Source organism: Engystomops pustulosus, chromosome 9 (genome assembly GCF_040894005.1).
Source record: "Engystomops pustulosus chromosome 9, aEngPut4.maternal, whole genome shotgun sequence".
Lineage (NCBI taxonomy): Eukaryota > Metazoa > Chordata > Amphibia > Anura > Leptodactylidae > Engystomops > Engystomops pustulosus.
This window is the reverse complement of record NC_092419.1, coordinates 104,623,308-104,650,874: the sequence shown is the minus strand read 5'-3', so window position 1 is coordinate 104,650,874 and position 27,567 is coordinate 104,623,308. Positions and strand designations below refer to the sequence as shown.

At 43.7% G+C, this 27,567-nt stretch overlaps 1 protein-coding gene across 1 annotated transcript; it reads left to right on the top strand.

Moving 5' to 3' along the window:
• Window positions 1–13,015: 13,015 nt before the first annotated feature.
• Window positions 13,016–25,142, top strand: LOC140077730 (CCN family member 1-like). The gene is made up of 5 exons (XM_072125164.1): window positions 13,016–13,199; window positions 20,504–20,717; window positions 21,877–22,248; window positions 22,482–22,675; window positions 22,848–25,142. The coding sequence occupies exons 1-5, from the start codon at window positions 13,134–13,136 to the stop codon at window positions 23,148–23,150; spliced, it is 1,149 nt and encodes a 382-aa protein (XP_071981265.1). The 5' UTR covers window positions 13,016–13,133; the 3' UTR covers window positions 23,151–25,142.
• The last annotated feature ends 2,425 nt before the right edge of the window (window positions 25,143–27,567 follow it).

Genomic DNA, 27,567 nt, shown 5'->3' with positions numbered 1-27,567 from the left:
GGCACGGTGGCTGAGTGAGTAGCACATCTGCCTTGCAGCACTGGGGTCCTGGGTTCGAATCCCACCCAGGTCAACATCTGCAAAGAGTTTGTATGTTCTCTCCGTGTTTGCGTGGGTTTCCTCCGGGTACTCCGGTTTCCTCCCACACTTCAAAACATACTGTTAGGTTGTTTAGTTTGTGAGCCCCATGGGGACAGGGACCAATTTGACATGCTTGTGCAGCGCTGCGTAATCTGTGTGCGCTATATAAATAAAGAATTATTATTATTATTATTATTATTATTAATGACTATACATATAACATCAGTAATAAGATGATTATCCTCCAGTGATTATAGCTGCTATGGACAGTATACAGGAGCGACCACTAGAGGCCGGAATGTGTACTGCTTCCTGCTGATAGCATCTGCATATTCCAGCTGCCTGAACCATGCTTCATGCTTTCCCTAGGTCATCCCATTAATAAGGCACCCCAACAGAACAGAGGATCACGGGCGCAACTTTAAATGCAGCTTTGGTTGTGAATGGAGTAATGACAAGACCCCTCCTTGGCTCTGTGTGTGCACAGCATATAGGATGCGGGGATATAGCGCCACTGTGTGAGCATGGCAGACACGTGCAGCACAGGCGGAGGCTCGGACACGGATCCTGAGGTAGAGCTAAGGTCATGGTGAAACTGGTGATTCACAGGAGCCTAATCTGCACCACTGTATATCAGTACTCTACATATAACATAATACTTGCTCATCCTGACCCTCCTAATTCATCAATGTATAGATGCAAATGCACCAAATGATCTGCTCATCCAGAGCCTCCTGTTTCCAGAGTATATGGGTGATGGCCTCTGTGGTTAGGGTCATGTTAAGGGTTTCCCTTGCCCCTGCACCCAGTCCTGTCCTCATCTTTCAGCACCCACAGCCTGATGTTCCGGCTCGGTGCAGGAATGCGCCTCGGTAATTGGATATTGGACAGACAACTACTGTACCTTATTAATAGTCTGACGTAAATCCATCAGCTCAGACACATTTACCCCAATGTTTACTGCTCATGGCAGAAGATCAGTGCCAATATCTAAGGAGAAAAAGATTACTATCAAGTGTCCATCCAGGACGAGGGCAACAACAACATCACATCCACAACACAGAGACCACCGCACATGTTCCCAGTACACAGACCCTCACAGATCTACACAGCAACCACATAGCATACCTGACTAGTATTACTGCTACTACAATAATACCGCCCCTATGTACGAGAATGTAACTACTACTGCCTCCTGTATACAAGAATATAACTACCATAATACTGCCCCTATGTACAAGAATATAACTACTATAATACTGCCCCTATGTACAAGAATACAACTACTATAATACTGCCCCCTATGTACAGGACTATAACTACTATAATACTGCCCCCTATGTACAAGAGTATAACTACTATAATACTGCCCCCTATGTACAAGAATATAACTGCTATAATACTGCCCCCTATGTACAACAATATAACTACTATAATACTGCCCCCTATGAACAAGAATATAACTACTATAATACTGCCCCCTATGTACAAGAATATAACTACTATAATACTGCCCCCCCTATGTACAGGAATATAACTACTATAATACTGCCCCCTATGTACAAAAGTATAACTACTATAATACTGCCCCCTATGTACAAGAATATAACTGCTATAATACTGCCCCCTATGTACAAGAATATAACTACTATAATACTGCCCCCTATGTACAAGAATATAACTACTATAATACTGCCCCCCCTATGTACAGGAATATAACTACTATAATACTGCCCCCTATGTACAAGAATATAACTACTATAATACTGCCCCCCCTATGTACAGGAATATAACTACTATAATACTGCCTCCTATGTACAAGAATATAACTACTATAATACTGCCGCCTATGTACAAGAATATAACTACTATAATACTGCCCCCTATGTACAAGAATATAACTACTATAATACTGCCCCCTATGTACAGGAATATAACTACTATAATACTGCCCCTTATGTACAGGAATATAACTACTATAATACTGCCCCCTATGTACAAGAATATAACTACTATAATACTGCCCCCTATGTAAAGGAATATAACAACTATAATACTGCCCCCTATGTACAAGAATATAACTACTATAATACTGCCCCCTATGTACAGGAATATGACTACTATAATACTGCCCCCTATGTACAGGAATATAACTACTATAATACTACCCCCTATGTACAGGAATATAACTACTATAATACTGCCCCTATGTAGAGGGATATAACTACTATAATACTGCCCCCTATGTACAAGAATATAACTACTATAATACTGCCCCCTATGTACAGGAATATAACAACTATAATACTGCCCCCTATGTACAGGAATATAACTACTATAATACTACCCCCTATGTACAGGAATATAACTACTATAATACTGCCCCTATGTAGAGGGATATAACTACTATAATACTGCCCCCTATGTACAAGAATATAACTACTATAATACTGCCCCCTATTTACAAGAATATAACTACTATAATACTACCCCCTATGTACAGGAATATAACTACTATAATACCGTCCCCTATGTACAAGAATATAACTACTATAATACTGCCCCCTATGTACAGGAATATAACTACTATAATACTGCCCACTATGTACAGGAATATAACTACTATAATACTGCCCCCTATGTACAAGAATATAACTACTATAATACTGCCCCCTATGTACAAGAATATAACTACTATAATACTGCCCCCTATGTACAAGAATATAACTACTATAATACTACCCCCTATGTACAAGAATATAACTACTATAATACTGCCCCCTATGTACAGGAATATAACTACTATAATACTGCCGCCTATGTACAAGAATATAACTACTATAATACTGCCCCCTATGTACAAGAATATAACTACTATAATACTGTCCCCTATGTGCAAGCATATAACTACTATAATACTGCCCCCTATGTACAGGAATATAACTACTATAATACTGCCGCCTATGTACAAGAATATAACTACTATAATACTGCCCCCTATGTACAAGAATATAACTACTATAATACTGTCCCCTATGTGCAAGCATATAACTACTATAATACTGCCCCCTATGTACAAGAATATAACTACTATAATACTGCCCCCTATGTACAAGAATATAACTACTATAATACTGCCCCCTATGTACAAGAATATAACTTCTATAATACTGCCCCCTATGTACAAGAATATAACTACTATAATACTGCCCCCTATGTACAGGAATATAACTACTATAATACTGCCCCCTATGTACAGGAATATAACTACTATAATACTGCCCCCTATGTACAAGAATATAACAACTATAATACTGCCCCCTATGTACAAGAATATAACTACTATAATACTGCCCCCTATGTACAAGTATATAACTACTATAATACTGCCCCCTATGTACAAGAATATAACTACTATAATACTGCCCCCTATGTACAGGAATATAACTACTATAATACTGCCCCCTATGTACAGGAATATAACTACTATAATACTGCCCCCTATGTACAAGAATATAACAACTATAATACTGCCCCCTATGTACAAGAATATAACTACTATAATACTGCCCCCTATGTACAAGTATATAACTACTATAATACTGCCCCTATGTACAAGAATATAACTACTATAATACTGCCCCTATGTACAAGAATATAACTACTATAATACTGCCCCCTACGTACAAGTATATAACTACTATAATACTGCCCCCTATGTACAAGAATATAACTACTATAATACTGCCCCCTATGTACAAGAATATAACTACTATAATACTGCCCCTATGTACAAGAATATAACTACTATAATACTGCCCCTATGTACAAGAATATAACTACTATAATACTGCCCCCTACGTACAATAATATAACTTCTATAATACTGCCCCCTATGTACAAGAATATAACTACTATAATACTGCCCCCTATGTACAAGAATACAACTACTATAATACTGCCCCCTATGTACAAGAATACAACTACTATAATACTGCCCCCTATGTACAAGAATATACCTGCTATAATACTGCCCCCTATGTACAAGAATATAACTACTATAATACTGCCCCCTATGTACAAGAATATAACTACTATAATACTGCCCCCTATGTACAAGAATATAACTACTATAATACTGCCCCTATGTACAAGAATATAACTACTATAATACTGCCCCTATGTACAAGAATATAACTACTATAATACTGCCCCTACGTACAAGAATATAACTACTATAATACTGCCCCCTATGTACAAGAATATAACTACTATAATACTGCCCCTATGTACAAGAATATAACTACTATAATACTGCCCCTATGTACAAGAATATAACTACTATAATACTGCCCCCTACGTACAATAATATAACTACTATAATACTGCCCCCTATGTACAAGAATATAACTACTATAATACTGCCCCCTATGTACAAGAATATAACTACTAGAATACTGCCCCCTATGTACAAGAATATAACTACTATAATACTGCACCCTATGTACAAGAATATAACTACTATAATACTGCACCCTATGTACAAGAATATAACTACTATAATACTGCACCCTATGTACAAGAATATAACTACTATAATACTGCCCCTATGTACAAGAATATAACTACTATAATACTGCCCCCTATGTACAAGAATATAACTACTATAATACTGCCCTCTATGTACAAGAATATAACTACTATAATACTGCCTCCTATGTACAAGAATATAACTACTATAATACTGCCCCCTATATACAGGAATATAACTACTATAATACTGCCTCCTATGTACAAGAATATAACTACTATAATACTGCCCCCTATGTACAGGAATATAACTACTATAATACTGCCTCCTATGTACAGGAATATAACTACTATAATACTGCCCCCTATGTACAAGAATATAACTGCTATAATACTGCCCCCTATGTACAAGAATATAACTACTATAATACTGCCCCCTATGTACAGGAATATAACTACTATAATACTGCCCCCTATGTACAAGAATATAACTGCTATAATACTGCCCCCTATGTACAAGAATATAACTACTATAATACTGCCCCCTATGTACAGGAATATAACTACTATAATACTGCCTCCTATGTACAGGAATATAACTACTATAATACCGCTATACATCCACCTCTCCCATACGACTAGACACTCCGTACAATCAGAAGTATAGAACCCCCCCACACACACACACACACTTTGTGAACTGGAGTCAGTATCTTATCAGTTGGCACCCATCTTTCCCGGGCACTGAGCATTGTCAGGACGAGGACGTTTGGCACTGACAACAGACTATTTACTGATGAAGGTAAAAACATATGGCCCCCCAAGTATATACATAACACCCGTCAGTATATATATGGGTATATATATATCACCGCCCTCCCAGTATATACATTGCTTAATAAAATAAAGGGAACACTTAAACAACTCAATAAAACTGCACATTAATCAAACATCCGTGAAATCACACTGTCCACTTAGAAAGCAACACTGATTGACAATCAATTTCACATGCTGTTGTGCAAATAGAATAGAGGTTCTGCAGGTGGGGACCACAGACCACTTCTCAATTCAATTATGAATGTTGGTGGTGCTTTCACTCTCAAGGTTGTACGAGACTGATGCATGAGGTAGCACGGATGCATGGAACATCATCATGAGCTGTGGCCAGAAGGTTTGCTGTGTGTCAGCGCAGTGTCCAGAGGCTGGAGGTGCTACCAGGAGACAGGCCAGTACACCAGGAGACACTGAGGGGGCTGTAGGAGGGCAACAATCCAGCAGCAGGAACGCTACCTTGGCATTTGTGCAAGGAGAAACAGGAGGAGCAGCCACAAATGTGCATGTGTCTGCACAAACGGTTAGACACCAACTCCATGAGGATGGTATGAGGGCCCAACGTCCACAGATGGGGGTTGTGTTCACAGCCCAACACTGCGCTGGACGCTTGCCAGAGAAAACCAGGATTGGCAAATTCACCACTGGCGCCCTGTGCTCTTCACAGATGAAAGCAGGTTCACCATGAGCACATGTGACAGAGTCTGGAGATGTCGTGGAGAGCGTCTGCCTGCACCATCCTTCAGCATGACCGATTTGGTAATGGTGAGGGAGCCAAACAGCCCTCCATGTGCTTGCCAGAGGTAGCCTGACTGTCATTAGGTACCAGGAGGAGATCCTCATACCCTTGTGAGACCGTATTCTGCAGTTGGCCCTGGGTTCCTCCTAATGCAGAACAATGCTGGACCTCATGTGACCGGAGTGTCTCAGCAGTTCCTGCAAGATGAAGGCAATGAAGATATGGATTGGCCGCTCGTTCCCCAGGATTGACCATCAGGTCTTGCTACATGACATCATGTCTCGCTACATCCACCAACATAAGGTTGCACCACAGACTGTCCAGGAGTTGGCGTATGCTTTACCACAACACAGCCCCCTCACCATGCAGATGGAGGCCACACACACTACTGAGCCTCATCAGGAGCATACTGAGGCGTTGTAGGGGGGTCATACAGGCACAAGGAGGCCACACACATTACTGAGCCTCATGAGGAGCATGCCGAGGTGTTGTAGGGAAGTCATACAGGTATGTGGAGGCCACACACAATACTGAGCCTCATCAGGAGCATGTCGAGGCATTGTAGGGAGGTCATACAGGCACGTGAACGCCACCCACAATACTGAGCCTCATCAGGAGTATGCCAAGGTGTTGTAGGTAGGTCATATAGGCACGTGGAGGCCACACACAATAATGAGCCTCATCAGGAGCATGCTGAGGCGTTGTAAGGAGGTCATACAGGCATGTGAAAGCCACATACAATGCTGAGCCTCATCAAGAGTATGGCAATGTTTTGTAGGGAGGTCATACAGGCATGTGGTGGCCACACTCAGTACTGAGCCTCATCAGGAGCATGCTGAGGCGTTGTAAGGAGGTCATTCAGGCACGTGAAGGCCACACACAATGCTGAGCCTCATCAAGAGTATGCCGAAGTGTTGTAGGACGGTCATACAGGGATGTGGAGGCCACACTCAATACTGAGCCTTTTCAGGAGTATGCTGATGTGTTGTAGGGAGGTCATACAGGCATGTGGAGGCCACACTCAATACTGAGCCTCATTAGGAGCATACCGAGGCGTTGTAAGGAGGTCATACAGAAACATGGAGGCCACACACAATGCTGAGCCTCATCAAGAGTATGCCGAAGTGTTGTAGGAAGGTCATACAGGCATGTGGAGGCCACTCTCAATACTGAGCCTCATCAGGAGCATGCCAAGGCATTGTAGGGAGGTCATACAGGCACGTGGAGGCCACACACAACACTGAGCCTCATCAGGAGCATGCCGAGTCATTGTTAGGAAGTCATACAGGCATGTGGAAGACACCCACAATACTAAGCCTCATCAGGAGCATGCCGAGGCATTGTAGGGAGGTCGTACAGGCACGTGAACGCCACCCACAATACTGAGCCTCATCAGGAGTATGCCAAGGTGTTGTAGGTAGGTCATACAGGCACGTGGAGGCCACACACAATAATGAGCCTCATCTGGAGCATGCCGAGGTTTTGTAGGGAGGTCATACAGGCATGTGAAAGCCACATACAATGCTGAGCCTCATCAAGAGTATGGTGATGTGTTGTAGGTAGGTCATACAGGCATGTGGTGGCCACACTCAATACTGAGCCTCATCAGGAGCATGCTGAGGCGTTGTAAGGAGGTCATTCAGGCACGTGAAGGCCACACACAATGCTGAGCCTCATCAAGAGTATGCCGAAGTGTTGTAGGACGGTCATACAGGCACGTGAAGGCCACACACAATGCTGAGCCTCATCAGGAGCATGCCAAGGCATTGTAGGGAGGTCATACAGGCACCTGGAGGCCACACACAATACTGAGCCTCATCAGGAGCATGCCGAGTCATTGTTAGAAAGTCATACAGGCATGTGGAAGCCACCCACAATACTGAGCCTCATCAGGAGCATGCCGAGGCATTGTAGGGAGGTCATACAGGCACATGGAGGCTACACACAATACTGAGCCTCATTTTGTCTTGTTTTAAGGACATTACATCAAAGTTATATCAGCGATGTGTGTTTTTCCAATTTAATTTTGTGGGTGACTCCAAATCCAAGCCTCCATTGGTTAATAGATTTGATTTATTTGTGATTTTGTTGTCAGAACATTCAACTTTGTACAGAATAAAGTATTCAATGAGAATATTTCATTCATTCAGATCTAGGATGTTATTTGAGCGTTCCCTTTATTTTTTTTGAGCAGTGTACATAACCCCACACATTCATTGCAGTCATATTTAGGAATTATAAAAATAACATTGCATGACGGAAAATATACACTATATATAATAAAAGTCCTGGGGGGGGGGGGCGCAGGTGAGGACTTGGTGGGGGGGCTGTGTTGTGGTAACCGGGTAAACGACCGATGCCCAAAATAACCAATGAAGAAGAGGAGATAAGGCAGAGGATATAGAATGCAGGGATTGTGCTGGGAATCTTCGGCTGATTCTAATTGAAAGGTAAAAAGGGGATAAAACAAATGTAATGACACATAAAAAACCCTGTAATAAGTAGAGTTAAAGGTAAGGGATCTGGTCTACATGACAAATGGTAATAATGACTCACCTGCCCACAGCCTGTAGGTGGCGCTATCAGAGCCCTGTGAGTCATGACAGCTTCATCCATATTCCCCCATAATAATGGCGCCGCAGTAGTCCGTAGGTCACGGTATACGCACATATGGCGTCTTCACAGTTCCTTGAGATTTACACTGAGGGACCTGTCACTTTCCACTGAGGAGTCATCTAATCATCTGTATCTTAGTCACATCTGCACCTGGTAAAGCTGAATGACAGCCTGTATGCTACTAGTAGAATTTAGAGGAGTTTCACATCAGCTCTGCCTGTCCTCATCTTTCTGCTTCTGTATTGTCATACAGGAAAGTAAGTGGAGGCCGTCAAAAGAGCTCCCCCTAGTGGTGGTGTATAATCTGAATGTAGTGACCTCCCCCTAGTGGTGGCTGTATAATCTGTATATAATGAGCTCCCCCCACAGTGGTGGTGTATAATCTGCATGTAGTGAGCTCCCCCTAGTGGTGGCTGTATAATCTGTATGTAGTGATCTCCTCCTAGTGGTTGTGTATAATCTGTATGTAGTGATCTCCCCCTAGTGGTGGCTGTATAATCTGTATATAATGAGCTCCCCCCACAGTGGTGGTATATAATCTGTATGTAGTGATCTCCCCCTAGTGGTTGTGTATAATCTGTATGTAGTGATCTCCCCCTAGTGGTTGTGTATAATCTGTATGTAGTGAGCTCCCCCTAGTGGTGGTGTATAATCTGTATGTAGTGAGCTCCCCCTAGTGGTGGTATATAATCTGTATGTAGTGATCTCCCCCTAGTGGTGGTGTATAATCTGTATGTAGTGAGCTCCCCCTAGTGGTGGTGTATAATCTGTATGTAGTGATCTCCCCCTAGTGGTGGTGTATAATCTGTATGTAGTGATCTTCCCCTAGTGGTGGTGTATAATCTGTATGTAGTGATCTCCCCCTAGTGGTGGTGTGTAATCTGTATGTAGTGATCTTCCCCTAGTGGTGGTGTATAATTTGTATATAGTGAGCTCCCCCTAGTGGTGGTGTATAATCTGTATGTAGTGATATCCCCCTAGTGGTTGTGTATAATCAGTATGTAGTGATCTCCCCCTAGTGGTGGTGTATAATCTGTATCTAGTGAGCTCCCCCTAGTGGTGGTGTATAATCTCTATGTAATGACCTCCCCCTAGTGGTAGCTGTTTAATATCTATGTAGTGAGCTCCCCCTAGTGGTGGTGTATAATCTGTATGTAGTGAGCTCCCCCTAGTGGTGGTGTAAAATCTGTATGTAGTGAGCTCCCCCTAGTGGTGATGTATAATCTGTATGTAGTGATCTCCTCCTATTGGTAGTGTATAATCTGTATGTAGTGATCTCCTCCTAGTGGTGATGTATAATCTGTATGTAGTGATCTCCTCCTAGTGGTGATGTATAATCTGCATGTAGTGATCTCTACCCAGTGGTGGTGTATTATCTGTATACAGTGAGCTCCCCCTAGTGGTGTTGTATAATCTGTATGTAGTGATCTCCTCCTATTGGTAGTGTATAATCTGTATGTAGTGATCTCCTCCTAGTGATGGTGTATAATGTGTATGTAGTGACCTCCTCCTAGTGGTGGTGTATAATCTGTATGTAGTGAGCTCCCTCTAGTGGTGGTGTATAATTTGTATGTAGTGACCTCCCCCTAGTGGTGGTGTATAATCTCTATGTAATGACCTCCCCCTAGTGGTGGCTGTATAATATATATGTAGTGACCTCCCCCTAGTGGTTGTGTATAATCTGTATGTAGTGAGCTCCTCCTAGTGGTGATGTATAATCAGTATGTAGTGAGCACCCCATAGTGGTGGCTGTATAATCTATTTGTAGTGAGATCCCTCTAGTGGTGGTGTATAATCTGTATGTAGTGAGCTCCTCCTAGTGGTGGTGTATAATCTGTATATAGTGAGCTCCTCCTAGTGGTGGTGTATAATCTTTATGTAGTGATCTCCCTCTAGTGGTGGTGTATAATCTGTATGTAGTGATCTCCCCCTAGTGGTGGTGTATAATCTGTATGTAGTGAGCTCCCCCTAGTGGTGGTGTATAATCTGTATGTAGTGAGCTCCTCCTAGTGGTGGTGTATAATCTATATATAGTGAGCTCCTCCTAGTGGTGGTGTATAATCTGTATGTAGTGATCTCCCTCTAGTGGTGGTGTATAATATGTATGTAGTGATCTCCCCCTAGTGGTGGTGTATAATATGTATGTAGTGAGCTCCCCCTAGTGGTGGTGTATAATCTGTATGTAGTGATCTCCCCCTAGTGGTGGTGTAAAATCTGTATGTAGTGAGCTCCCCCTAGTGGTGGTGTAAAATCTGTATGTAGTGAGCTCCCCCTAGTGGTGGTGTATAATCTGTATGTAGTGAGCTCCCCCTAGTGGTGGTGTATAATCTGTATGTAGTGATCTCCCCCTAGTGGCGGTGTATAATCTGTAAGTAGTGATCTCCCCCTAGTGGTGGTGTATAATCTGTATTTAGTGACCTCCCCCTAGTGGTAGCTGTATAATCTGAATGTAGTGAGCTCCCCCTAGTGGTGGTGTATAATCTGTATGTAGTGATCTCCTCCTAGTGGTGGTGTATAATCTGTATGGAGTGATCTCCCCCTAGTGGTGATGTATAATCTGTATGTAGTGAGCTCCCCCTAGTGGTGGTGTATAATCTGTATGTAGTGATCTCCTCCTAGTGGTGGTGTATAATCTGTATGGAGTGATCTCCTCCTAGTGGTGATGTATAATCTGTATGTAGTGATCTCCCCCTAGTGGTGGTGTATAATCTGTATGTAGTGAGTTCCCCCTAGTGGTGGTGTATAATCTGTATGTATGGAGCTCCCCCTAGTGGTGGTGTATAATCTGTATGTAGTGATCTCCTCCTAGTGGTGGTGTATAATCTGTATGTAGTGAGCTCCTCTTAGTGGTGGTGTATAATCTGTATGTAGTGATCTCCCCCTAGTGATGGTGTATAATCTGTATGTAGTGATCTCCACCTAGTGGCGGTGTATAATCTGTATGTAGTGATCTCCCCCTAGTGTTGGTGTATAATATGTATGTAGTGATCTCCCCCTAGTGGTGTTGTATAATCTGTATGTAAGTAGCTCCCCCTAGTGGTGGTGTATAATCTGTATGTAAGTAGCTCCCCCTAGTGGTGGTGTATAATCTGTATGTAGTGATTTCCCCCTAGTGGTGGTGTATAATCTGTATGTAGTGCGCTCCCCCTAGTGGTGGTGTATAATCTGTATGTAGTGATCTCCTCCTAGTGGTGGTGTATAATGTGTATGTAGTGAGCTCCCCCTAGTGGTGGTGTATAATCTGTATGTAGTGAGCTCCCCCTAGTGGCGGTGTATAATCTGTATGTAGTGAGCTCCCCCTAGTGGTGGTGCATAATCTGTATGTAGTTAGCTCCTCCTAGTGGTGGTGTATAATCTGTATGTAAGTAGCTCCCCCTAGTGGTGGTGTATAATCTGTATGTAAGTAGCTCCCCCTAGTGTTGGTTTATAATATGTATGTAGTGATCTCCTCCGAGTGGTGGTCTATATTCTGTATGTAGTGATCTCCCCCTAGTGGTGGTGTATAATCTGTATGTAGTGAGCTCCCCCTAGTGGTGATGTATAATCTGTATGTAGTGATCTCCCCCTAGTGGTGGTGTAAAATCTGTATGTAGTGATCTCTCCCTAGTGGTGGTGTATAATCTGTATGTAGTGATCTCCCCCTAGTGGTGGTGTATAATCTGTATGTAGTGATCTCCCCCTAGTGGTGGTGTATATTCTGTATGTAGTGATCTCCCCCTAGTGGTGGTGTATAATCTGTAAGTAGTAATCTCCTCCTAGTGGTGTTGTATAATCTGTATGTAAGTAGCTCCTCCTAGTGGTGGTGTATAATCTGTATGTAAGTAGCTCCCCCTAGTGGGGGTCCCCAGGAGATGTAATTTTACCACTGACCTCTAGGTGTGAAGTGGTAGATATTTGGCTGGAGCTCTATGATCTTATTTAATACTTCTGCACATATGTGGATATTCCTGGTGCCCGGGGTGAATGCATGTGCCCACAGCACTGGCAGTCTCTCCCCCTCAGCATTTGGCCAGGAGGAGCTGAGTGCCTCTCAGGAATCCAGGGAGAGACAACTGTGTCCTGACTTGCTGCTATTCTTAGTGAGGGGAATGTGCTGCAGCTCCAGAGGCGGCCTGCAGGGGGCAGCAGTGAGACTCCTCTCAGCCTGTGCCAGGGATGGGTGACGTCAGGGCGGGGCGGGGCTGTGACATGCCCTGTATATAAGGCAGCAGCTGGCAGAGTTTTGTCAATGAACAGCTGAGGCTGGCAGGAGACCTGTGGCAGCAGCTCTACCCCCTCCCCATAGTGTGACTGAGGATCCCTGGTCCTGTGCCCTCTGTACCCTCTGCCCTGGACAATGTGCTGCCCTGGAGCCCTGCTGCTGCTGGCTGCTGTGCTGGGAATTGCCTGCTCTGGGAAAGTGGTAAGTGCTGCACACATGTTGGGAGTAGTAGTGGTTTATTGCATGGTGGCTGGAGGACTACAATCCCCAGCATCCCCTCCCTTGATGCCTTGAAGTTGTAGTCCCTCTGCAGATTGTGTATTGACTGCTGGAGGGGGTAAATACAGTCTCATGTTCTTCTCAGCCAGATGTTGGGGGACTACAAGTCCCAGCATGACTTGTATTAAATTTTCATTTCAGGATGGGGGTCCTTAGAAAGGGGAAGGTTTCTGTGTGACTTACTAGTAGATGTACTGGGCTGCAGAGCTTGCACTCTAGGGAGTTGTAGACTCAAATCCTATACTATATTCCTGTTTTCTATGCACAGGTTGGGAGTTGTAGTCCTAGGAGAATTGTCCTTTAGTTGCAGCCTCTTTCTGGACTACAACTCCTATCATATCTTCCACTAAGTATTCCTGTTTTCTGTGCACATGCTGGGAGTTGTAGTCCTAGGAGAGGTGTCTTGTATTTTTTACAGGGCTGCAGAGCTTGCACTCTCGGGCTATTGGACTACAAGGCATATCATACCTTACACTTTTGTCTATGCACATGCTGGGAGTAGTAGTCCTCGGAGAGGTGTTATGTTATTGCTGGGCTGCAGAGCTTGCACTCAGCGGTCTCCCCTCCCACGTGTCTGCGGCAGATGATGGGGAACAATCCCTCCTTTCTCCTGGTCTATTAGTGATTTCCTTATTATAATCAATGACTTTGTTGTGGTGCCGAGATCAAAGTCTCCTTATTGCAGCTTCTGATTGGTCGGAGGGGCTGGGGGGGGGGGAGGGGGGGTAGTAACCCCTTCCTTGCCATGTTACTTTTGTATGATAATAATCCCTATTAAATATAAGTTCTGCTCTTTGCGTCCTATCTGCTCCTGGGAGAGCTGGGTGGCATAGGGAGATTTGCCCCTTTAAGGAAAGCTGAGTGTCCCCATGCCCACTATAAATACCCGCGTCAGGTTTGTAAACACTGGGTGCCCGCTCTCGCCCTCTATGTTTATGTATAACCTCCCTGGTGCCGCCAGGATCACATTTCAAGGGACTTGGCGCGAGGATTTGATATTCTTCTCCCTGTGAGATTCTGAAGGAAAAATAACATCCCATGTGCGGACCCCACATTCCTGCATGAAGTAGGGGGCCACTGGAGTTTAAAGGGTGACCCACACCAAAAGGATTAGGAAACATGCAGCCGTTGTAGTATATCTGCTACTGGGAAAGCTGGGTGACGCCTTGTGGGGGATGTATGCTTATACCATTAACCACCCAGCTTTGCCAGTCTATTAACTGAGCAAAGATAACATACAGAAATTTGGGGAAAGCTGGGTCAAAACCTATGTGGTCAATTGTGATCCAGGATATGTCGTTTTGTTCTCAAACCCATAACCCATAACTAAATCTGATCCCGGGAAAGCTGGGTGACAACCGACATGGCTGCCAATACAGTGCCCAGTGATGATGTCACTGCTTTCCCTAAATCCTGACTGGCAATCGGTGATGGATATTATTTCAAGCCATATGGAATAGTTAACCACTACAGCTGCCTCACCCAGCTTTTCCTGTTTCCTGAACAGTGATAAAGCACCTTGAAGAACTAAGGAGTGTGAACTAGAGTGGTTGTCACCTGGCAAATGTGAATTAGGGGCAAAAGCGGGATGGTCCTATTAAAGGGTATTTCCAGTCTGGTCCTGGGAAAGCTGAGTGACAACCAATATTGTCATTCTTGTAGACTTGCATGCATTACATACTCTCACCTTGCCTTAGTGTAGCCATTCAGGAGCCTGGGAAAGCTGGGTGATGCTCCCTGATTAGCGCAACTGTCATTGATTCCCATCAGTGAGTGACCCTATTCTGGGGTCCTCCAGGAATGACCCCTGTGACCCTCGCTGGCGGTGGTCCAGGCGTCCTGTACGGCGCCATCACTCACTGTTGTGGGAATTCTGCTCAGGGTGTGCGCCTCTGATGGCAGCCATGACACCCAGCTTTCCATAGAATTACATTATTATACATTGAGGTACCACAGGGCAGAGCTGCTACTAAAGTCCGGAGCAACACCGCAAAACACGAGGGAAATGACATGTGCTGTAAAGCCTCGTGTCAGTCACCACTGTAGATCTGGCATTCCATTCATGTATCAGGCAGCCCAGGATGAGCATACTGATATATTATGGGAGGAGGAGTTGCCCTCGTCTGGGCACTAAATGTTGGTGGCACAGAGCAGTTAATAGCCAACACGTGGCTTGGCAGGTACATGGCTGACTTGGCGAGGGCAGATGTGCGCTGTGCCAGATTCCTGGCGAGGTGGGTGCGGGCAGAGTGCCCCCTGCATGGGGCAGGAGATGGCTGAGGATGATGCCCAGCACCTGTTTGGTACGTTGGGAATCTATTATGTATGCGCCACATAGGCACTGAATTGGTATTTTATGGGTATGGCATAGTATGGGCATTGTACTGGCACAATACTCATGGTGTATGGTACCTGGCACTATATCTGTATAGTAGGTTACACTGTGCTTTACTAAGATGGACTTGTATGGCGCTATGTTGGTACTGTATGGCAGTATTATATAGGCACTGTATGGCGCTATGTTGGTACTGTATGGCAGTATTATATAGGCACTGTATGGCGCTATGTTGGTACTGTAAGGCAGTATTATATAGGCACTGTATGGCGCTATGTTGGTACTGTATGGCAGTATTATATAGGCACTGTATGGCGCTATGTTGGCGCAATATGGCAGCATTATATAGGCACTGTATGGCGCTATGTTGGTACTGTATGGCAGTATTATATAGGCACTGTATGGCGCTATGTTGGTACTGTATGGCAGTATTATATAGGCACTGTATGGCGCTATGTTGGTATTGTATGGCAGTATTATATAGGCACTGTATGGCGCTATGTTGGTATTGTATGGCAGTATTATATAGGCACTGTATGGCGCTATGTTGGTACTGTATGGCAGTATTATATAGGCACTGTATGGCGCTATGTTGGCACTGTTTGGCAGTATTATATAGGCTCTGTATGGCAGTATTATATAGGAACTATGTTGGTACTATTTGGCAGTATTATAGAGACACTGTATGCTATGTTGACAAATGCAACCTAATAGCTGCTTAGTATTAAGCAGTTATTAATTACAGTATAATACCGCCATGGAGTGTCTTGATCTGCGGCTCATGTTCCCTATAAGAGGGGGATCAGGAGGGATCAGAGTCTAAAGAAGATCCCAGCATTAGGATGTAGGAGCGCAGTGTGAGCGGTTATGTGGTTGTCATCACAAGGAGTGATAAGGACAGAAACACGGATGTCTTTCCAGGAGGGATTACACGGAGGCGTCTGATCCCAGCACAGAATTATACTGTTTAGAAGGGGCTTAGATCCTCAGCTCATGAGACTGTATCACATAGGATAGAATTAGATACATCGCTCAGGAGACTGTATCAGATAGGATAGGATTAGATACACAGCTCCGGAGACTGTATCACATATTGTAAGATTACATGTAACAGCTCATTAGACAGTATCACACAGGATAGGATTAGATACACAGCTCCGGAGACTGTATCACACATGATAGGATTAGATACACAGCTCAGCAGACTGTATCACACATGATAGGATTAGATACACAGCTCAGCAGACAGTATCACACAGGATAGGATTAGATACACAGCTCCGGAGACTGTATCACACATGATAGGATTAGATACACAGCTCAGCAGACTGTATCACACATGATAGGATTAGATACACAGCTCAGCAGGCAGTATCACACATGATAGGACTAGATACACGGCTCAGCAGACAGTAACACACATAGTAGGATTAGATACACAGCTCCGCAGGCAGTATCACACAGGATAGGATTAGATACACAGCTCAGCAGACAGTATCACACAGGATAGGATTAGATACACAGCTCAGCAGACAGTAACACACATAGTAGGATTAGATACACAGCTCCGCAGGCAGTATCGCACAGGATAGGATTAGATACACAGCTCAGCAGTCAGTATCACACAGGATAGGATTAGATACACAGCTCAGCAGTCAGTATCACACAGGATAGGATTAGATACACAGCTCAGCAGGCTGTATCACACAGGATAGGATTAGATACACAGCTCAGCAGTCAGTATCACACAGGATAGGATTAGATACACAGCTCAGCAGTCAGTATCACACAGGATAGGATTAGATACACAGCTCAGCAGTCAGTTTCACACAGGATAGGATTAGATACACAGCTCAGCAGTCAGTATCACACAGGATAGGATTAGATACACAGCTCAGCAGGCTGTATCACACAGGATAGGATTAGATACACAGCTCAGCAGTCAGTATCACACAGGATAGGATTAGATACACAGCTCAGCAGTCAGTTTCACACAGGATAGGATTAGATACACAGCTCAGCAGTCAGTATCACACAGGATAGGATTAGATACACCGCTCATCAGTGTATATATATATATATATATATATATATATATATATATATATATATAGCGGTAACATTTTCTGGAAACCGCTGGATGCTATTTTTAATAATGGAGCGCTGTGCGGTTGGAGTAAATATTTTCCTGCTCTTTTTCCCCTTTGGAGCATTTTCCAGTCCTGATCCGGTTATCATAACACCAGGAGTAAAGTGGCGGCTCTGTTAATCCCGGAGTCACAGCTCCTGCCCTGTCCAGATCCTGTGAGTGATGCCAGGTCTGGGGCGGAGCCACCATGAGTCAGCGGGTCACGTGCCCCCGTGTTTATGCCAGGCTCAGGCTGCCCGTGCACAAATTAGCTGCAATTTCAGGATTGACAGAAGAGAATTTACAGATTTCACATGAACTAAACCTGTTACATCCAGAGGAGAAGAGAGACTCCTGGTGGAGAAGAACATCCACTCCTGCTCTACATCTTCTGAATGTACAAGAATATAACTACTATAATACTGCCCCCTATGTACAGGAATATAACTACTATAATACTGCCCCCTATGTACAAGAATATAACTACTATAATACTGCCCCCTATGTACAGGAATATAACTACTATAATACTGCCCCCTATGTACAAGAATATAACTACTATAATACTGCCCCCTATGTACAGGAATATAACTACTATAATACTGCCCCCTATGTACAGGAATATAACTACTATAATACTGCCCCCTATGTACAAGAATATAACTGCTATAATACTGCCCCCTATGTACAGGAATATAACTTCTATAATACTGCCCCCTATGTACAAGAATATAACTACTATAATACTGCCCCCTATGTACAGGAATATAACTTCTATAATACTGCCCCCTATGTACAAGAATATAACTACTATAATACTGCCCCCTATGTACAAGAATATAACTTCTATAATACTGCCCCCTGTGTACAGGAATATAACTACTATAATACTGCCCCCTATGTACAAGAATATAACTACTATAATACTGCCCCCTATGTACAAGAATATAACTTCTATAATACTGCCCCCTGTGTACAGGAATATAACTACTATAATACTGCCCCCTATGTACAGGAATATAACTACTATAATACTGCCCCCTATGTACAAGAATATAACTACTATAATACTGCCCCCTATGTACAAGAATATAACTACTATAATACTGCCCCCTATGTACAAGAATATAACTGCTATAATACTGCCCCCTATGTACAGGAATATAACTACTATAATACTGCCCCCTATGTACAAGAATATAACTACTATAATACTGCCCCCTATGTACAGGAATATAACTACTATAATACTGCCCCCTATGTACAAGAATATAACTACTATAATACTGCCCCCTATGTACAGGAATATAACTACTATAATACTGCCCCCTATGTACAGGAATATAACTACTATAATACTGCCCCCTATGTACAAGAATATAACTACTATAATACTGCCCCCTATGTACAAGAATATAACTACTATAATACTGCCCCCTATGTACAGGAATATAACTACTATAATACTGCCCCCTATGTACAAGAATATAACTACTATAATACTGCCCCCTATGTACAGGAATATAACTACTATAATACTGCCCCTATGTACAAGAATATAACTACTATAATACTGCTCCCTATGTACAAGAATATAACTGCTATAATACCGCCCCCTATGTACAAGAATATAACTACTATAATACTGCCTCCTATGTACAGGAATATAACTACTATAATACTGCCCCCTATGTACAGGAATATAACTACTATAATACTGCCTCCTATGTACAAGAATATAACTACTATAATACTGCCTCCTATGTACAAGAATATAACTACTATAATACTGCCCCCTATGTACAAGAATATAACTACTATAATACTGCCCCCTATGTACAGGAATATAACTGCTATAATACTGCCCTCTATGTACAGGAATATAACTACTATAATACTGCCCTCTATGTACAGGAATATAACTACTATAATACTGCCCTCTATGTACAGGAATATAACTACTATAATACTGCCCTCTATGTACAGGAATATAACTACTATAATACTGCCCCCTATGTACAGGAATATAACTACTATAATACTGCCCCCTATGTACAGGAATATAACTACTATAATACTGCCCTCTATGTACAGGAATATAACTACTATAATACTGCCCCCTATGTACAAGAATATAACTACTATAATACTGTCCCTATGTACAAGAATATAACTACTATAATACTGCCCCCTATGTACAAGAATATAACTACTATAATACTACCCCCTATGTACAAGAATATAACTACTATAATACTGCCCCCTATGTACAAGAATATAACTACTATAATACTGCCCCTATGTACCAGCAGTATACACTGTGCACTGGAACCATTTCAGTGCAGAATTTTGTCTCGGACACTTTATAAATACATGTACAAGTAGTTTTTACTGAAAAGGACATGCAAAGTCAGACATACTGGTGCAGGGGTTTAATATATGTGAGCTGTATAAATAAGCGAGTTTGCCATATTGTCCGCCGCTATGAGCTGAATAGGTGACCACATAATTAACCCCCACTATACCACTACTCCCAGAGCTCAATGTAAGACGTGACTGGATTTTTTGTGCCGCGCTCTTGGATGCATTGCATTGTAGGAGATGTTATTTTTGTCTGTGGCACATACTATTCTTTGCTAGTGTTCAAATGATGCAGACCGTGCTATGGGGAAGCTCTGAATCAGCAGGGGCTGCAGTGATTTTGATGTGAAACTTTGTAGCTTTGGATGTAAAAGCAGTCTTTTTTTCTGTGCTCCTTTGTAGGGTGAACCATCATGCCCATCAACTTGTATCTGCCCCAAGGAAGCCTTTACGTGTGCCCCTGGCATCAGTCTTGTAACCGACAGCTGTGGCTGCTGCAAAGTTTGTGCCCGTCAGTACAACCAGGACTGCGATCTGAGGCACCCTTGTGATCACATCAAGGGGCTGCACTGCGACTTCGGAGCTGACCCCTTCTCTTCTAAGGGCATCTGCCGTGGTGAGTAGTATTTGTGCTCCTCAGGGGAGAGGAAGGGGCGTGGCAAAGAAACACAAGTCCCGCCCATGAGAAACCTATTGAGGTGTTATGTTACTTTTTGAGGCCTGCTTAAGTTTTTTCTCCTTTTGATTTTATGACCCAGCTGCTGGTCCTTTTTCACAACAGGTCTGTCCTTGATTTTTTTTCCTGAAACCCTGTTCTCTGTAACTGGCACCATACCCATAATCCTGTGGGCACGGCTCCAGCTGCAATGAGACCGCGCACCTTTACTTTGGGCGAACCTCCAGCAATGTTTATCACCCATAAAGTTTGGCAATAACATAGTATGTAGAGAGGAGACGAAGCAGAATGATTGGGGCTTCTTACTTCGGCTTGGCTGGTGACCCGGATTACCTTTTACCTATCACAAGTCATTAGTGGGAGACGAGCTCGATGCCCATCGGGCATTGGATTGGTATTTGGCGCCAGTTCTTTCGGCTGTTTTTGAAGAGCACCTGGCAGGACGGCTCGCCAGCTATCATCCGTAGATAACCGCCCTGTAAACACTCCAATTAATGAGTATAATTTCCCGGATCTGTTATGACTACGCCCAGCTGGCACCGCTGACCCGTTATGTATTACCTCTAACGAGCGCCGTGTATCCAAAAGGCGACATGGATTTGACGGAATGTTCTTACTTGCGTAGAACTTTACTACGGATCACGTTACAAGGCTCCCAGATCGTAACTGCGTGACCCATGGCGACTTCCATGTAATTCTAGGACTCCGCTCCTCTTAAAGGGACATGTCTGAAATATTTAAAGGGAATTTTTTGTCAACTTGAGAATCCTTTGTAATGGCCCGCTGGAGAAATTCCAAGATGATGTCAAGAAGCCAATGACCCTTGTAAATGTAGAAAATCCAAGCTAAGAGCCCCCTCACATGGAGAATCTCTGTAGGCAGCTATGACCATGCATAGTCATGGTTTAATCAGACCTTTTTGTGTGCTGTTAGTAGCAGCAGGACTGTTAATTATGAATTAATATCTTAGGATTGCAACGTTTCCAAGTGGACCTGAGGCGTTTCCTCACACTGCTGTGCTCTTATATACGCTGTTCCTCAACTACTCCCTCTCCTCCCCATGACTTAAATTTAATATTGATATTTCTTCCTCTTCCAGCAAAGTCTGAAGGTCGACCTTGTGAATTCTTCGGGCAAATCTATCAGAATGGAGAGAACTTTCAACCCAACTGCAAGCACCAGTGCTCGTGTATGGATGGGGTGGTGGGATGTATGCCCCTGTGTCCCCAAGAAATGGCTTTACCCAGTGTGGACTGCATTAATCCGAGACTGGTGAAGGTCCCCGGACAGTGCTGTGAGGAGTGGATGTGTGATAGCAACCACATCTCAGAGGACTCTGGAGATACCACCAATGGAGACATGGATGACTTTTTGAAGTCATCTGAAGAAAATGTAGACCAGGAGGATGTGGAACCTGTGTCCAGCAACGAGCTCATTACGTTGGTTCGAAATGGGTTCAAAGTAGAGACTGGTAAGTTGTAAGGGTTTTCTTACCTTGGTATTAACATGTCACTTATTCTGATTCCCCCCGTGGTGGACCTGGTGGTTTTTGCCTAATTCATAAGTGCTCAGCACATGTTCCTGAATATTGATGATTACCACCACTGGATCTATAAATATAAAAACCATATGATATATTGGGGTATAAAAACTTGTGGTTGATGACTTGTTAAAAATGTTTTTTAAAAATTCTGCTGCCTACAGGTCTGGGTCGTCATCCTCAACCCGATCGCTCCCGCTGTGCCATCCAAACCACCGAGTGGTCTCAGTGCTCGAAGTCCTGCGGCATGGGACTCTCCACCAGGATTACCAATGATAATCCTCAATGCAAACTCATGAAGGAGACCCGATTATGCCAAATCCGCCCCTGCAAAGATCCTTTACCATCCAAACCCAAGGTAAAATATTGTCTTAACTTTGTTTGGGGTGGGTGGCATTGAGAAGACTATCCTCGACTACTGAAATTGTTAGTGTCTTGTCAACCTGGTATGGGTCCCGTTTGGGCCACTGAAAAGTAAAACCTTTCATACAATTTCTAGTAACTTTTTGCTTTGCTTTTCTTCCATGTAGAATGGTAAGAAGTGCACCAGAACAAAGAAGGCCAAGCAGGCGATGCATATCACCTATGCTGGGTGCACCAGTGTGCGGAAGTACAAGCCGAATTACTGCGGCTCCTGCACAGATGGCCGCTGCTGCACCCCATCCAAGACCAGAACCATGAGGGTGCGCTTCCGTTGCGACGATGGAGACACTTTCCAGAAAAGCATGATGTGGATTGAAAAGTGCAGGTGTCACCAGAACTGCCCCTATCACAGCGAGCTGTCCTACCCCCATTACCGGTTACACAACGACATCCATAAATTCACGGACTGAGAGGCCGGCGCGGCTTTCTTCTTTCAGACTTATGGGGTGGTGGCCACAAGAAAAAAGTGGTTCCCCGTCCTTTAAACTACTTTCAACTTATGGGCCCCAACCGCCCAAGATTGGGTGGTGACACAATGGATGGTGCGTCATGTTCGTAAGAGGTCTAGTGATGCACGTCATTACTATGGACCCTTGAGAAAAAAATCATGGAGTGGACTTCAGGGGCTCAGTAACAGTAGAGAGGCAGATCTACTCCAATGTGGGCGGAACCATACATTAGCCGTAAAAGTGCAGCACTATTAGATTGTAGAGGAGTCCCGGTCACGGGGGAATTCAGGGTATCTGTACAGTCTGGCTGTGTGGACTACAGCAGAACAGTATTATGATGTAGTGGACTGTAGACGTCCCACTAAGTTGTTCATAGCATTGACAAGTTCTTGGAGCTTCAAGCCAAGAGTGGTAGTGGTGATCCTTGGACATGCCAAGAGTGGTGGTAGTGGTGATCCTTGGACATGCCAAGAGTGGTAGTGGTGATCCTTGGACATGCCAAGAGTGGTGGTGGTGGTGATCCTTGGACATGCCAAGAGTGGTGGTGGTGGTGATCCTTGGACATGCCAAGAGTGTTGGTGGTGATCCTTGGACATGCCAAGAGTGTTGGTGGTGATCCTTGGACATGCCAAGAGTGGTGGTGATGATCCTTGGACATGCCAAGAGTTGTGGTGGTGATCCTTGGACATGCCAATTGTGGTGGTGGTGATCCTTGGACTCTCATGAGTACCAGGAAGAAGGTAGATTAGTGTAGATAAGGACCAGTTAGATTGATGACCATTGTCAAAAATTTGACTACAATGTATCCCACGGAGACCAAGGCAGATCCAATCTGATGAGGGTTGTAGACCTGATTCCTATTCCATTAGTGGTAACCCTAGTAGTAGGAGACATGGCCCAATATAATCTTTTGGGCATGTAATGAGACAACATGAAGTCCTTGAGAACCTCATGGGCTTCCATTAACCTTCAAGTGGGTCTCTCGTGACCTAAAAGGGATGGTTCTACAAACCATTCTGGAATATATAACGCACTGACCACCATATTTTAGGATGTGGTGTTAATTGGTCCTTTTATGGTCTGATACTACCGAGGAGCATCGGGGGGTCTTTTCCCCCAGACAGGGAGTAAAGGAATTAAAAATTGACTACGATTTTGTATAGTGGTTTCACAGACAGGCACTTTAAAAAGAAAATTGGACAATTTGCTGCTTTTTGAGACACCTTTTATTTGTTTGTTGCTCCTGGGGCAGTTGGTATCCACCGTCACTTGTGTCTCAGCCATGGAGCAACCAAGGAAGTAGCCATACTGGTAACAGAAAATACAAAAAAAATAGCAAAAATTTTATGAAAAAATAAATAAAAAGTATAATACCCTTTTATAGCACTCAATCCCTTCAATGCACCTTTAAGGGAGGGGGTGAAATGATGAGCAGGCCTAAGGTGCCTTATAACTGTATACAGTAGGAGGGGAAAGGGCGCAGGATCACTGCCCACATGATGTCATGAATTGCAACTTTTTGTGACCCATCACTAAGCAATATTTGCTTGCCGGTAGAGATGGCTTTGTTTTTTGTTTTTTTATTCCCTTTCTGTTAATTATCTTTCATACACTGATAGGTTTTTCATTGTGTTCTCATTTCTAGGGTTCAAACAAAAATGACATGATGTATGTATTATAACGGGGCGCTAATTAGCATGACTCCGCCCATGGGTGGGTGGGATTTGTGTTGACGTTGGTATAACCCGTTGACCCCCTTACATAGGATGACAAGGGGTGGGGTATAACCCATTGACCCCCTAACATGGGACAACAAGGGGGGGGTGCCGATTCGCCTTGGTCTGTACATACGTGTTTAACCCTTTTTGTGACTGTGAGTTTAATATTTACGTTTGTCCGGCAGTATTACCAGCTGTTATATGTAAATTGTAATTAAAAGAAACAGGTTTTTAATTTGTTTGGCTGAGTTTTTTTTTCTTTTTTTTTTTCTTGGTTAAAGGGTAACTCCATTCACTCTACTACAATCATACCTGACACATGAGTATTCAAACACCTGATGTGGAGACCAGTTAAAGGGCTGTAGATTGATACCATGAAGTTGGAACCATATGACAATCTATTTATTTAAATTCACCCCCCATGGTGCATTGCAACTAGGCTCCACTTTCAGATGACTTGGACTAGGCTGGGCTAGTGTCTTAGGACCCTAATGTCTTTCTGAGGACACTGTCCCTTTAAGAAGAAGATGTAGGGTGGGTTCAATGGGCCGGGTAACTTTCTAATGGGCAGGGGGGGGTACCTAAATTTTTCCCGGAGGTAGATTTGGATGATAGAAGTAACGGGAGTACCGCCCCTTTTATACCAAATCATAAAATTTTGATTTTGTGGTAGGACAATTTACAACATGTTCAATCTTTATTACATGTAAACACCTCAGCATGGGCTCCAAAGGTCGTGAATGCTGAGCTATAATAAAAAATATAACAATCCTTTAAGACAATATCAAAAAGTTCTGCAACTTTCTATTTCAGTCTTTCGATTCCACTTTATTGTCAAGACTTCCACTTGCTGTCAGTGACTAGAAACTTTCTTTATCCCATCCAGGAGCTGAAAACCATCTAAAGTCCAAGGATTGTTAGAATGTATCAGAGCAGGGACCCAGGACAGGCGTATTAAGAATTTTCATTCACTTACAGCAAGCAGGTGTCATCTCTTAAATGAGAACGACATAAAAATATGGATATACATGTATGGGCTGTATATAAGCGCTGCTGTGCCGGGCTGAGTCAGTGTAGCAGCTGTGCGGAGTGTATGTCCATTGCAAACATCTCACCCCCGTCTCAAATTCTGGGAATTCCACCGCCGGCCCTGGTTTCTCATACTGATCCCATCATATACGTCAAGGTGAATACCAACAACCCCCCCCCCCCCCATCTACAACACATTGCAACCACATCCGACAGCCCTGGGAAAATTGTCCCAGGAAACCTGGATCTTCCTCTTGTGCCCATGTTAAAGGCATAATCCCTTATATCCCTTTGAGTGGGAGATGTGACGGACTCTACAGTGAATAAGTTGGTTGACTCAGGTGTTTCTGGAGAATGCAATTTGGGAGTTGTGTCACCAAAATTTCTTCAAGGTGTGGAATGTGGGTTAAAAGCCTGGCATATAGGGGGCACCTGTGGCAAGCGTTCAGGATGGCACTATTGGTAGGTATCTATCAGGGCATCTCATACGCCTATGTATGGTCCTGTGGTGGAGGGGTATGAGGGCGGTACATGGGGTAGAGAAGTGTGCCAGGCATTCTTTGGGTGTATACTCGGCATTGTAGGGCACTGAAGAAGGTATCGGCAGTTCTATGGTCTTGTATATACGGTGGTGCCAAGTACCATGGGGCATCAGTGGTTGGTGCAGGATAGAGCAGGGCACTTCTAGGGTGATATGTGACTGGCATATAGGGGTATCCTTGGGTAAAGGAACATGAATTTGTAAACCACATGGATTATACTCACCTCAGAGTAATGAGCGGGGGGGTGGGGGGGGGCGGGGGGTCCCTCACTCTGAGCCCCTTTGTGCGGTCCGCAGACAAAACACTAACAAGACTTTTCCTGTGCCTAGAGGCTGCGTCTTCTCCTCCCAGGACTGGACAGTGGATTATTGATGGTCTCTTCTGTCACCACAGTTTGGCTGGGACAGCTGCCTCGCCCCTGATGGGAAAGGGTAAAGGTCAGCTATGGGAACAAAAAAATTGTCCATATAGTAAGAGTGCCCACCCCAGACATTCCAGTCTTCCCACCCAAACGTTACACTAAGAATTCCTGCACAATAAAATGGAAGCAAACATTGTATTCTTCTCTTCTGCCGGATTTAAAGGTATGCTCTAGTGCCAAACGTGTCCTTTACTGCCCCCTGTCTGCTCTGTATGACACCACTAGCATGTAACACGTACATAGTCAGACTGCAAAGTATTCATAATAACACCGAGCCGTATGGGCCCTTACATGGGGTTTGGTTCCTCCGCTAACAATACAAATATGTCACTTCAATCCTCAATAGACACAAGAATAGAGACATATTTCGGGATTTGTTTCCGTTACCCTTAAGCCGGCCCTCCAGTGATATTCAGAACATCCGTGTATTAATAATCCGATCAATAGCGATGAGTAGCGCGGATATTTATACCCTCACACCTCATTACAATCGCTGACCCCAGATAGAAATGTTTCGGAAAATACCATCATGTCAGCAGCACTCTCCTCCCGGGGCGGACACATGTGTCTTATATACCACAACGTGTATCTACATCTGCAGACGCTTCTATTGTTCTGGAAACTTCTGTATTCACAAGGAAGGAGGGATGTGATCTGGAGGTCTGCAG

Bases quoted from the DNA above. Each gene is read 5' to 3' on its own strand.
- LOC140077730 (XM_072125164.1), top strand. From the start codon at position 13,134: ATGTGCTGCCCTGGAGCCCTGCTGCTGCTGGCTGCTGTGCTGGGAATT. The intron at 13,200-20,503 runs GTAAGTGCTGCA...GCTCCTTTGTAG, and splicing joins TTGCCTGCTCTGGGAAAGTG to GGTGAACCATCATGCCCATC. The intron at 20,718-21,876 runs GTGAGTAGTATT...TTCCTCTTCCAG, and splicing joins TTCTAAGGGCATCTGCCGTG to CAAAGTCTGAAGGTCGACCT.